The sequence below is a fragment of the Nerophis ophidion genome, linkage group LG04 (genome assembly GCF_033978795.1).
Source record: "Nerophis ophidion isolate RoL-2023_Sa linkage group LG04, RoL_Noph_v1.0, whole genome shotgun sequence".
NCBI classification, from domain to species: domain Eukaryota; kingdom Metazoa; phylum Chordata; class Actinopteri; order Syngnathiformes; family Syngnathidae; genus Nerophis; species Nerophis ophidion.
In genome coordinates this window covers 53,617,885-53,632,112 of record NC_084614.1, presented here as the reverse complement: position 1 = coordinate 53,632,112, position 14,228 = coordinate 53,617,885, and the positions used below count along the sequence as shown (strand labels likewise).

General features: G+C 40.6%; 2 protein-coding genes across 8 annotated transcripts in view; one reads left to right on the top strand and one right to left on the bottom strand.

The window, feature by feature from the left end:
* The window catches only part of LOC133551523 (serine/threonine-protein kinase PAK 3), a 62,433-nt gene extending 58,321 nt beyond the window's left edge, over window positions 1-4,112 (top strand). For all 5 annotated transcript variants that reach the window (XM_061898314.1, XM_061898311.1, XM_061898315.1 and 2 more), the window contains one exon: window positions 4-4,112. In XM_061898314.1, the coding sequence (XP_061754298.1) occupies window positions 4-93 (90 nt within the window). In that variant the 3' untranslated portion in view covers window positions 94-4,112. The remainder of the gene's footprint in view (window positions 1-3) is intronic.
* Window positions 3,969-14,228, bottom strand: part of LOC133551521 (calpain-5-like) — a 35,629-nt gene continuing 25,369 nt past the window's right edge. For all 3 annotated transcript variants that reach the window (XM_061898307.1, XM_061898308.1, XM_061898306.1), the window contains exons 10-13: window positions 10,965-11,167; window positions 10,784-10,905; window positions 10,552-10,688; window positions 3,969-6,576 (exon numbers count right to left, since the gene is read on the bottom strand). In XM_061898307.1, the coding sequence (XP_061754291.1) occupies window positions 6,394-6,576; window positions 10,552-10,688; window positions 10,784-10,905; window positions 10,965-11,167 (645 nt within the window). In that variant the 3' untranslated portion in view covers window positions 3,969-6,393. The remainder of the gene's footprint in view (window positions 6,577-10,551; window positions 10,689-10,783; window positions 10,906-10,964; window positions 11,168-14,228) is intronic.

Here is a 14,228-nt window from a genome sequence, read left to right as displayed (position 1 = left end):
CAGCATTCCTTCCTCAAGCTGGCCAAGCCGCTGTCCAGCCTAACGCCTCTGATTGTAGCTGCCAAGGAAGCCATAAAGAACAGCAGTCGCTAGGGGGCGCCCTCTATGCTCACCCAAGTCTGCAGCCCTGCTTGTGCGTGCAGGCCGGGTCATGTGACGGCACAAAGCGGGAGGGGGTCCGAGTGGAGCTCTCTCCCCCTTGCTTTTACGTACTGTAGGACGGATGTCGGCCTTGCAGCCTCTTGGCCCCGTGCTGCTACTAAAAAGGACACGTTTTTATTTGCGCTCATGTACATGTAGAGCAATCCATCACTAGTGTGTGTCTGTGTGTGTGTGTATGTTCTGTAAGGGGGAAAACAGTCGCTTCAAAACCAAAAAAAGAGGACAAAAACGCCCTCGAAGAAGAGCTTTTGGTCGTGTTTTCTCGTGTGCGGTGCTAGAACAGGCCACGCCCACACCTGCAGTCACTGTACTCAGTATGAGTAGGTGTGTGTGTGTGTGTGTGTGTGTGTGTGTGTGTGTGTGTGTGTGTGTGTGTGTGTGTGTGTGTGTGTGTGTGTGTGTGTGTGTGTGTGTGTGTGTGTGTGTGTAGTTACAGAGGGAAAGCAAGGTTCATTTAACACACTTAAAACCTTAAAGGTGCGGTTTGCAATTTCCTTACAGTAACATTTTTCTAAGCAAAAAAACATAAGAACACTACTGGGTAGCTTGTTGCCATAAGTGGGTTAACAGAACTCATTTGTTTGACAATTTTCTATATTTTTCACAATTACACAGTTTATGAAATGGTTTGATGGGTGTTTACGACGTAGGAAACCTGTGTACACGTACAAGACCAGTTCGGGAGAAGCAACAATTTGCAGTCATGTTGTTTTATATGATGGAATGTACAGCTAATGCTAGCTATCCAAATTGTTATTTGCTATTGTTTGCTAGCAGCGCCTAAAGCAAATGTGCGTGCATCTGTTGCGTACGTTCGTAATGACGTCATTACGTAGGAGAAGTGGTAAGAGGGCGGGATACGTTGTGTCAAATACATTGGAAACTTGGCGCCCTACTTGCATTTGTGTAAATTTTGCGAACAGGCCATACAAGATAGACGATACACTGAGGATCCAAAAGAGATCCCCTCATAAAAGTGTCATTCGTCTGTTAGCAATAAAATGTCATAAATAACGGAAAAATGCAAATTATGAAACATTTTAGTTGTGTAACGATTTGTTTTAACGATTCAATTTGATATTATGGTTGCCGATATGATTCAGGGATGATAATTTATTTTTATTTTTTTTTTTAAGAGCGTTATGATACGAAACAATTCAGCGAGTTGAAAGTTCAGTAACTTTTTAGCAAAACATTTAAGCAGTGTGACTGTGAAATAGATACTGAGTACAGGACACTGCAGGTGAAGTTTCTCATATTCCTGATATTTATTGTAAGATCAATTGTGTATAAATGAATTATGGATACAAAAAAGCAAAACTTGCCGAGCACAGATCGATATACTTGAAATTTAAGAATATCAATTGATGTATCGATCAATCGTTACACTACTACAATATTTCTTAAAATAGGTTGGAGGAAAATATTTGAGGTCAGGTAATTCAAGTGTCGAATAGGTCAGTCATTTATTAAAATTGATTTTGATACAGTCGACAGAAAAACTGTGCCCCCTGAGCGACAATGAGAGAAAGCAGGCAGGACTTGGTTGAGTTTATTGAGTTCACACAAGTCTTTCATACAGCTGTCATGTTTTATATAACTGCCCGAGATCATTTTTATTGCATTTTAGCGGTTTAATGATAGTTTAACTCATTTACGCTCATCAAAGCTCTGAGAATTATGCCCAGTTAAAGTCATCAAAGCGGAAAGAAATATGCTCATGGTTTCCTGGCGCTATCTGGAGGTTATTTATACCAAAACAGAATGTTCTTGTTTTTTAAAATGGACGAACATTTGATCCATTAGGTTTTCATGGAAAACAACTAATATACCAGGGTTAGTTTGCTAAAAAACTGTTATAATGGGAGTCAATGGTGCCAAAAAAGTTCTTAAGAGAAAGTGTGCTTACTTTGTTGATATAGCTAACCACGTAGCAATTCAAAACCAAAAATAATATCTTATTGGAAAAAAAATGGGGAAAAACCTTCAAGTGAAACGTAATCATCTTACACAAAAAATGTAACATGTAAAGCCTGTTTTGGGGCCTAGGGGTGCACAAGGGATAACTAAACTGGGTTTGAGTCTTTTAATTGGTCCGGCTGCATTCTTATTTTATTTCATTTGATCTCATTTCCAACAATACAGATACGAATACTTAATCCTAAGACAATAAATCCGTCTCTACATTGTCAGCTGTATACATTATTTTAAAATAGTGTATAAATTTGAGCAGCATGCTTTTTAAATAAGACTATTTAATTTTCCTGAAGGAACTCTCCTGAAGGAATCAATAAAGTACTATCTATCGATCGATCGATCGATCTATCTATCTATTCGTTGTTAAAAGGGAACTGCACTTTTGGGGGGGGAATTTTGCCTGTTTTTCACAATCATGAAAGACATGACGACGGATGATTTTTTTTTTTTGTGCATTCTAAATATTAAACAAACGTAAATAATAGTCAGCTTACAGCGGCGCCAATGGGAACTCACTATTCTGCCCTAAAAATCTGATGATGCATTCAAAAAGCGCCAACAATACTCTATTCACATTTCCTGACTTGAATTTTAACCAAGTATACTCTAAGTCATATTGTTATTATAAGCGCTAACGCAGACAAACTATTTAGAGTGTCGCCATGATCACTACCGTGTGTCCCTACGTTTACATTATATGCTGTTTCCTTGCTTCCCTGCTCTTTGTAAGTTCCGACAAGTTGGGACACTTTGACAGCCGTTTCCGACCTGGAACTGGCTAAGACGACGCGTAAAGCACTTGTATCACCATTTCCTGGTGGAGTCTGGAAATGTGTGTTCTCATACTGACTTGTGGAGGTCGCTTTTCCCCACGTAACTACACTAGTGCGTGTGTGTGCGCGTTCTTGTCTTCCAACGCACTTCCAAAATATCCTTTCATCCAATGACACTGTGTGTGTGTGTGTGTGTGTGTGTGTGTGTGTGTGTGTGTGTGTGTGCGCGCGCGTGCGTGCGTGCGTGCGTGCGTGCGTGCGTGCGTGCGTGCGTGCGTGCGTGCGTGCGTGCGTGCGTGCGCGCGTGTGCGCGCTACCTCAGGCCAGGCCTCCACCGTGACAGGAGGTGCAGGGTAGCTGCTCACCCCCATGTTTGTACAGCAGAGGTCCACCAGATGAAGGAGTGATGCAACACAAGTCATGCATGTTAAACAACCAATAGTGTATCTCATCATTCACATAGGTTAAGATTGTTAGAATATGTATGTATGTAAATATAACGGGGTGACAAGCCCCGCCCCCGCCTCTCCACCAATCCTCCCTTTTTTTTTTTTTTGTGGCAAATTTATGTAAGAATCTGCAGGCTGCATTATGATAAATGTTGTTGCATCCTGCAAATGGCAGAAAAGAACACACACTTCTGTCTTGGGACACCCGAGTATTTGTGTGCCTGTGAGGACCTTTCGCTGAGAGTACTCATGTCCAGTACACGTGCGGACTTCTGAGCACAAAACCAAGGTGAAGATGGGGAAGACTCTGACCGCCACCATTTTGTGTGGTCGCTCCTGTACATTCCTATCTTCTCAATCTGTCAATCTGTACACGTGCTGTGACAATTCCTCTTATGTGTATCAAGAGAATGGAACAAAGACAAAAAAATGTTACTTTTTAAATTATTCTACTTCTTACTCTTATTATTGTCTAGCTTTGTAAAAAAAAAAAAACTGCTGATCAATCCGGCGTACTTCAGCAGCACCCCCTCACCACCACCTGTTCACCCCCCACCCGCCTCCTCGCCTTTGGAAAAGGACAAAATGAGCGATGGGAGACATGAGGTTTTGCATAAAGTATTTTTGTGGTTGAAGCAATAGACTTTTTGAACTTTGAATTGTGCATGGCTGTGTCTTGAGTGTAAACAAAAACAAAAAAAAGAAAACATCACAGTTTGGGAACTGGAGTGAAATAAAAGGAGGAAACGAGCATCGCTGTAACGTGTTGAGGCTGTGTGCTGTAACTTTTGCTGCAGGCTGACTTCCTGAGGACCAGCGTCCTCTGCGGTGGACATTTGTCATTTTGCATAACAAGATTTTTTTTTTCAAACACTTAATTTTTGGCGGTTATTGATAAATCATTAGAAACATGTTTCACTGCAGAGAATGCTAGTTGTCAACACACCCATGGACACAATCTAAAGTGATGATGATCCATTACAAGATCTGTGTCAAAATGATTACGGTAATGATGAAGGGTGTTTCGATACAACTTTTTTGCTTCCAATATGATACTGATATTAGAGCTGGTACCGATATTAATGCTATACAACGGCAGCATGAATCATACATACTTTACATAATACTTTACTTGAAGTGAAGAATGTTGAAAATGCTTGATAATGTGCAATTACTAAGAAATAACACTAAACTGCTTATTACTAGCTGGCTTATGTTTTATTTAAAGGCCTACTGAAACCCACTACTACCCACCACGCAGTCTGATAGTTTATATATCAATGATGAAATATTAACATTGCAACACATGCTAATACAGCCTTTTTAGTTTACTAAATTGCAATTTTAAATTTCCCGGGAGTTTCTTGTTGAAAACGTTGCGGAATGATGACGTATACGCGTTACGTCACAGACTGTTAGGAAATAGTAGCGCTGCGCACACACACAGCTAAAAGTAGTCTGCTTTAACCGCATAATTACACAGTATTTTGGACATCTGTGTTGCTGAATCTTTTGCAATTTGTTCAATTAATAATGGAGAAGTCAAAGTAGAAAGATGGAGTTGGGAAGCTTTAGCCTTTAGCCACACAAACACACGGTGATTCCTTGTTTAAAATTCCCGGAGGTGAAGCTTTCCTATGGATCAGAGCGGTCAAGCGAACATGGATCCCGACCAAATGTCAACCAGCAGTTTTCGGTGAGAAAATTGTGGTAAAAAGTTGCCACTTACCGGAGATCAGCTGAGCTTGTGCTATTCATACAACTGCTGTCGATTTCCATCAGACACTGGCCTCAAGACACCCGTGGACAAACCCCTCCGACTATCAGGTAATATTAAACTCACTAAAACACTAGCATCCCAATAGAAAGATAAGGGATTTCCCAGAATTATCCTAGTAAATGTGTCTAAAAACATCTGAGTCTGTCCCAATGCAATCGCGTTTTTTTTAAAAACTTGATTACTTATTTTTTTTATCGTCCTTTGCTATCAATATCCTCAAACACGAACCTTTCATCCTCGCTCAAATTAATGGGGAAACTGTCGTTTTCTCAGTCTGAATAGCTCTTTTTGTTGAAGGCTCCCATTAAAAACTGTGAGGATGTGAGGAGCCCTCAACGGGTGACGTCATCGTCTGCGACTTCTGGTAAAGGCAGGGCTTTTCTATTAGCGACTAAAAGTTGCGAACATTATCGTCGATGTTCTCTACTAAATCCGTTCAGCAAAAATATGGCAAAATCGCGAAATGATCAAGTATGACACATAGAATGGACCTGCTATCCCTGTTTACATAAGAAAATCTCATTTCAGTAGGCCTTTAAATTGAAGTGGAGTGGTAAATGTATTTGTCGGCACCTAGTGGCCACAAAAATTACTTAACTTTAACTCATCACAGTGGGCAACAAAACTTAAACTCATCACAGTGGGACCGTTTGTTGCTGGACACTTTCTAATATGCTTCTTCATTGGAGACCTTAAATACAACTATTATTATTTGAGACTTGTTTGTATTTACAAATGTCATGTTTTAGACTGGAATATTGTTCAGTTAAGGACATTTACTTAGTATGTCTAGCTTGTGTGTTTGACATGATTGTTTCGGCACTTATATGGGAGCCAATATAATACAACAATTGTATTTTTGCTGATATCAAACGGATATCTTACATCTTTATCGGCTTGAGCAACCCTTAGTAATAATGCTTAGTTCCATGTTATTGTAGTGAGGTATTAGCCCTCAGTATGATGCAGTGCACTGCAAACGGCAAACAAAATAGAGGCAATACTATCGGATACAAGTGCACTTCTAATGTTGTGTCTGGAGAGTCAAGATTAATTTGACCACATCAGAATGTAGCCTTACTCACATATTAGTGTGATACAATATTTAGTATTCACTGTAAAAAGTTATATACGAGTTATATAAAAAAAAGGTTATTGTGCAATATTATTACCTGCATTACAAATAGTCATCATGAGGCTATAGGCACGTTGTGCTCGTCATAGTTTCACAGTTCAGTCGATGGGCGAGCCCTCACATGGCGGTGAGTTGAGAGGAAGTGACGACCCTTAGAGTGACGCTCCCCGGCATCTCATCGGCCATGTTGTGGCCTTGTTTCCTCAGCTGCAGCCTCTGGGGATCAGCGGTGTCCTTCGTGGAAGCGGAAAGCATCACTTGGCCCATGAACTGGTCCTGTACTGCGTTACTGTTCCAGATCTGAAGTCAAGCAAGCGTTTGAAAAACACAGCAGTTTAGACAAAGTACATTGTTGCCATTGTGGTGAATGTAGTCAATAGTTGTGTGTACTGCTACTGAATTCTGGGCCCCCGTTCAAACCTAAACCAAACGTGCACTAAAAAAGCGATTCACTGCATGCATTTGGTTAAAGCTGGCTTTTTAAGACGCATGAAAAAAAACAAAATTAAGTTTTTGACTTGAAAAGATGGGATTAACATACACTATATTGCCAATAGTATTTGGCCACACATCCAAATGATCAGAATCAGGTGTCCTAATCACTTGGCCCAGCCACACGTGTATAAAATCAAACACTTAGGGATGGATACTGTTTCTACAAACATTTGTGAAAGAATGGGCTGCTCTCAGGAGCTCAGTGATTTCCAGCGTAGAACTTTAATAGGATGCCACCTGTGCAACAAATCCAGTCGTGAAATTTCTTCAGTCCTAAATATTCCAAAGTCAACTGTCGTCTTTTTTATGAGAAAATTTAAGAGTTTGGGAACAACAGCAACTCATTCACGAAGAATCGGCCATGTAAACTAACAGAGAGGGGTCAGCGGATAGCACAGAGTGCAAAGAGGTTGTCAGTTGCTACAGAGCTCCAAACTTCATGTGACCTTCCAATTAGCCCACGTACACTAAGCAGATAGCCTAATGAAATGGGTTTCCATGGCCATTCAGCTTAATCTAAGCCAAGTCCAATGCAAAGCGTCGAATCCAGTGGTGTAAAGCACGTCGCCACTGGACTCTAGAGCAGTGAAGACGCATTCTCTGGAGTGCTTAATCATGCTTTTCCATCCGGCAATCTGATGGACGAGTGTGGGTTTGGAGGTTGCCAGGAGAACGGTACATTTCGGACTACATTGTGCCGAGTATGAAATTTGGTGGAGAAGGAATTATGGTGCAGGGTTGTTTTTCAGGAGTTTGGCTTGGCCCCTTAGTTCCAGTGAAAGGAACTTTGAATGCTCCAGGATACCAAAACATATTCGACAATTCCATGCTCCCAACCTTGTGGGAACAGTTTGGAACGGGCCCCTTCCTCTTTCAACATAACTGTGCACCAGTGCACAAAGCAAGGTCCATAAAGACATGGATGACAGAGTCCTGACTTGAACCTGATAGAACACTTTTGGGATGAATTAGAACGGAGACCAACATCAGTGTGTGACCTCACCAATGCCCTCTTGGACGAATGGTCAAAAATTCCTACAAACACACTCCGCAACCTTGTGGACAGCCTTCCCAGAAGAGTTGAAGCTGTAATAGCTGCAAAAGGTGGACCCACATCATATTGAACCCTATGGGTTAGGAATGGGATGGCACTTAAAGTTCATATGTGAGTCAAGGCAGGTGGCCAAATACTTTTGGCAATATCGACTAGAACAGAATTGTCAAACTGTAGTACGCGTACCACTAGTACGCAGACCCCATCTAGTGGTACACCAAAGATCTACTTACTTTTTTTTTTTTTATGGTAATGATGTGACTCGTGTCGTTTTCAAAAGTTTATCAAGCTTCAATGGAAGTCGTTACAATCCGACTACTGTAGGCCTGAGTCGACGCCAAAATAAACAATGAAGACTCAAACAGAACTGTCTTCCTCCGTCTTTTGTATCACTCAACACGTGTGGGAACCGAATGTTTGCCACATTCTACGCTTATATTGTCTTTTCCCAGCCAATCAACACGCAGAACACGTGAACAACGACGAACACTGGCAGAGAAAGCTGCACGTAACAATGATGCCTTCAAGGCTATGGGAAACCACATCATCTGTTAAACATTGAATCAACTACATGTGGAACATAACATAAGACCTAATCCTTAATACAAATAAAATGGAAAAAAATTAAAAAGGTGTTTTAGTCTCCTATATTCTGTGTGTAATGCAGTGGCCACTTATATTAAATATACTTGTTAAATAAAACCCCTACTTTGTTTTTAATGAGTATTCAGGCCTACTACGCTACTGTATTTTAATGTTAGTCATTACAGTGGTACTTGGAGAGCCAAGTTTTTTCTGAGGTGGTACTTGGTGAAAAAAGTTTGAGAATCCACTGGACTTAAACATTTTTTAGAAAACCCACCTAAATAAATGTTAAATGGGTTGTACTTTTATAGCGCTTTTCTACCTTCTAGGTACTCAAAGCGCTTTGACACTACTTCCACATTTACCCATTCACACACACATTCACACACTGATGGAGGGAGCTGCCATGCAAGGCGCTAACCAGCACCCATCAGGAGCAAGGGTGAACTGTCTTGCTCAGGACACAACGGACGTGACGAGGTTGGTACTAGGTGGGGATTGAACCAGGGACCTTCGGGTTGCGCACGGCCACTCCCCCACAACGCCACGCCGTCCTTATACAATACAAAATAAGTGCCGACAAATTCAAAATAATGAGGCCAGAATATGAATGAATCACGTGAATATGACTGATTATAAAGCTGTGTAAGTTTTCCTTTACTTCAAAGTGTCAAGTAAAGATTAGCTGTTTCATGTATAATCATCAGTGGATAATACGAATCATAACAATGCAAAATTACTATATTGATTGTTATTATTAGTACCCCCAACTTTAAAACCTAGTGACACTTCTGTTTCTAAATTCAACCGAGGGTCCTTAAATGCACCACAGTTACGGGCGATGAGATGCAAAAGTGAAACTTGTTCATCACTTTCTCCTACGCTGCCACAGATAGAATTTATTGTATGTTTACCTGTCTTCTATCACCTCATTCTGGTACCAAAATGTCTGTGCAGTATGGGGAAACTTAAAGTTGATCTTTGATGACATTATGACGTCTGTGTTGAGGGAAGTGTTCAAAGCTAAGTTTGGGCTATTCAGGTGGAATGAACCAATTTGCGTTCTTGATGGGGGTGTAGGTAGTCTTATTCTATAGTCTGATTCTACTTACCAAAAAACGTTGTCCTTTTGTCGAACGAGAGACAACGACAATACGGGCACTAGTGAATGTGATAAAAAAGGTAGTATGTGCTGTGTATTACCTGGCCGACGAGGGAAGACTAAAAAAACAGTGAATGCATTTGGACTGGCAAAGCAGACTGTATCAGTTATTGTCCGCCATGTATGTTGCGGACTCAACGTCTAGGTCCAGAATATATAAAGTCACCAAAAAGGAATGGACAATGAAGGTGAAGGCAAAAGAGTGAGGAGTCTCCTCACCTGATATCTAGATCCCTACATTGATTGTTGTAAAATGTTCTTTATCACATTGTTTACTTTGATTAATTTATGATGTCACAGGTGTGATTCAGTACAATAGGGCCCCACAGCATACTGGATTCCACTTAATTGAAATACCACAACACTGGATACTGTTCAGATAAGTTACATTTAATTCAAGAGCTTGCACACAAAGCAACACAGGAGGTGACTATGTTGTTCGCATTTTCAGTGCATGCGTCCTAGGTCGCGTTGCGCAGGCGAACGGAGGGCGGGAGGAAGTCTTAAACGACGGCATTGTGCGTGTGTGGACAAGGTTAAGCTTAGGTGGGATAAAGCCTGTATAACCTAGTGTAGAAGGGGCCTTTAACATTCTTAGTTTGGTTTAAGCAACCTTATCATTGTTCAGTAATTAAACATGTATGACATCCATCCATCCATCCATCCATTTTCTACCGCCGGGGTTGCGGGGTGTAGGGACATATCTCAGCTGCATTCGGGCGGTAGGTGGGGTACACCCTGGAAAGTCGCCACCTCATCGCAGGACCAACACAGATAGACAGAAAACATTCACACTCACATTCACACACTAGGGCCAATTTTATTTTTATTTTTTAACTTACATAACTTTATGACAGAAAACAACTTTATTAAAACTTTGCAAAATGCTTTGGTTCCCCAGCACAACATCCCCGCCTAGCCGTCAACTTCGACACCCCTGATTACTACTTATCAATTGCATATGCATTTAAAATCTTACCTGTACAGTTAGAGGCTTCCTGGGCTTCTTCCTGTAGAAAACACCGCTGGTTGCAAACTCCGGTGTCAAAGTGTCCTTCAGGATGGGAGACTTTACAGAGCGGCCTTCGCAGCTGATGATCACGTAAGGGTCTGCACCTGCATGGGGAACAAAGAGCAAAAAAACAATCAATATAAACACAGCTGGTGGGATTCATTGTTGAGTTTTGAGTTGAAAGCAGGAAGGAACTAACCGCCTGTACTGTCCTGGTTCTGCAGACCCTCAGCAGAGTGCACATACACGTGGGTCACGGCCTGTGGGTATCCCAGGAAAGAACTCCAACATCTCACCCTGGGCTTATCTTCAGTCAGCTCCCTGGAAGCACCAGAGATTATTACCTTCAAAGATGAATACCGTTAGTAATGACAAAGTACCGGCAGCTCGAGTCCACGTCGGTGAAGAGTCGGATCATGTAGTCCCCCAGAGTGTACGGTTTGAAAGTGGTGGGCAGGATGACATAGCGGCCCTGCTGCAGCGTGCATCGCATGAAGACCGTACGGGCGTTGATGTATGTGGACGTCTGCACGAGCTTCTGGGTCAGGATGTCGTGCAGTCTGTACTTCCTGTTTAGTTCCACCTGTCCAAAAGGGATGATAATTAGGTGATTGATTCAATGCAATACTGATGGAAAGTTCTACTGAGTGAGAGTTGACAGATGAGTGTTTTAGTTCCCCCTAGTGTAAGACAAGAATAAAGCCATTCTTACTGTAACAAACAGTTCAGGGTGTCCCAAGTTCATACTTGCCAACCCTCCCGGATTTTCCGGGAGACTCCCGAAAGTCAGCGCCTCTCCCGAAAACCTCCCGGGACTCAATGTTGTGACCCTCTTAAACAGGACAATACTGCCATCTACTGTACATAGAATAGAATGTAAATATATTCTACATTTAAGTGCAGTCAAGGAACATGCATTAGGGAGTTTGTTCTGAAGCCCACAGTAAAGAGACGTAACTTCATCACGTCGCCTGGTTATTGACTCCAACCCAATATATTACACTGTCGATGAGCAAAATGAAGAAATACGCTTGCAAGTTCCAAAAACGATTGGGAAAAAATAATTTCAGTTTATGCAGGAGAGTTTGAAGGTGAAGGGGTATGTTGCCTGTAAATTTTGTAGAATAGACTTCTCCATTGAACACGGTGAACGGATATAATCGGCCATGAACTGTCAGTCAGCAAAGCACAAAGCGTCCGCAGCGCAGCATCGTTCACAACCCAGTATTATGGCCCACCTCCCAAAATGGAGACCCGATGGTGTATCTTATGCTGAGACAAAGATGGCTATGCTGATAGCTGGAAGCAACATCCCGTTCTCAATTGCGGATATCTACAACAAATCCGTGAAGGATGTTCCCGGATTCGGAGATCGCTCGCCAATACGCAAATGGCAGAACAAAGGTTACTCAAATAGCGAAAGGTAAGTGTTGTTGTTGTTTTTTAGTAACCAGCAAGCATAGTACAGTTAGTAGAACAACTGTGTTTTTATTACTGTGTATTTGATAGGTGCCGTCAGAAATTCAACTATTTATTTTATTTATATATATAATAAAATAAATAAAAATAGCTAGAATTCACTTAAAGTCAAGTATTTCATTCATATATATATATATATATATATATATATATATATGAAATATATATGAAATATATATGAAATACTCGAGTTGGTGAATTATACGCCACCCCTCTTAACCACGTCCCTCGCCCCAACCACGCCCCCAATCCCCCACCTCCCGAAATCGGAGGTCTCAAGGTTGGCAAGTATGCCCAAGTTACCAGAGAAATGTTAGGTAAGGAGGAGGTCTTTTGTCCCTCCAGAGTTGCCGTAGGGCTGTGACGTAAGAGGTCTATAAAAGTGGGTTGTTGAAGAAGGTGCGCTTAGACTCGGTGTAAAGGAGAGAACATTAAAGAAGTGGTGGAGACCGGACCTGCTCTCATGACTCCCCTTATTATTTTATTATATCAGTACCCAGAATATGTGAACCCAGGACACTCGGCTACATTACTTTCTCTTTCCAATTTTTTCTATTATTTTTCTGATGGTTCCAAATAGATATGCGTGACAATCCATACAAAACGGGCATCATATAAATATTTACAATTCATATTTTATACACTGCATTTTAGTATTAACATTTATAACCAAACCAGAAAATGTGTGTCACTGTAAAGAGTACAAAGAACCAATTTAAAAGATTGCACAATGGTTACATTAATAATACTTAAAAACAGTAATATCCACATGACAAAGAGCAGTTATTGTTGATTTATTATTGCAACTACCCTGTGATAGTACCATATATAAGTATATAAATTATATTTATATGTGGTATATATTAAATATTTTCCATTGTCTTTGGATGTGAATGACATATAACCTATTTAGGCAGGGCAAAGAAGTAATTAGTTATAATTTTACAGGAAGTGAGTAGTGTTTAAGCTGCCAAGTGTGGTTAATTCAGCTACAGCAAATGTGCAAGCATTGCCTTCGTCCACGTGTAGTTCATGACCGGTTGTATTGCTCATGTGCATATTCTTATTAAAATATCGCTTAAGTAAGTATTTTCCCACCATCTGCATTGTATCATATCAAGGACATTAACACGAAGAGATAAAAGTTACAATTCCAGCCGGCCTTGTGCAGACAGCTGCTTCTGAACATGACATGTTGATTGTGGCAATAACTACACTGTCCAGAAAAGTGTCAGCATGATAAAAGTATAAAATGTGAGTTTGGCCATAGCTAGATGTCGTATCAACTGAACTTACAGAAAACATAAAAAGTATAATGTGGGTTGAAGATATAGTGCTGCCTTCTTAGATTGTGCATGCCTGCATAATACAGTAGTTGGCTCTATTTTCAAAATACTGATACAACTGATATAAAATAGTCAGGCAACTAGGTTCGTTGTGTGTTTTTTCAGCTTGAAATGATCAGCATTTGAGTAATAGCGTTCTTTAGTATGATTTAGTGTCTCCTTAAAAAGGTCACATTTGATCAGATAACCGTAATCGCGACAAAAGGCCAAATTTTGAACAAAAGTCCCTGCTCCTTTGCCAAAACAATACATTTTTTTGGCCCGAGTCCACACAGCCCAGCCTTTCCCATTTCCCTCTTTGTGATCCTCGCCGCAGATGCGTGAAGCATGTTGATGACAATCCCTTGCTCAACTTTTAACTTGTTTATTTAGCCATTATAATAATGATTCATTGGTAAAATGGTATAATAACTGCATACTATAGAAATTGGGGGTAGGATGATTGGTCCAGAATATAATAGTATCGACACCAAAAGGTACTGTAGAATCAGTATTGGATCAGTACTGCTGTAATGAAACTGATATTTTCCGACTCCTTTCCATTTATTTTTGACAAATATTTGGGTGGTTTTGTTCATTTTGGTACATTGTTGGTACCTTTGATTTTGTATGCCCCAATTTTTGTATGATTTGGTTTTCGATTAAAATTTTGCATTTTTGTCATTCTATGGAATCGAGAGCCCAAACAAAGAATCGGACATGTTAATGATTAAGTCTCTGTACTTTTTTTTTTTATATATTAAGAACAACTGCAAATTAAGCCATCAAGGGGCCGAATAAATTTGCAAGTGCCACTACTTAGATTAAAAACTATTGAAC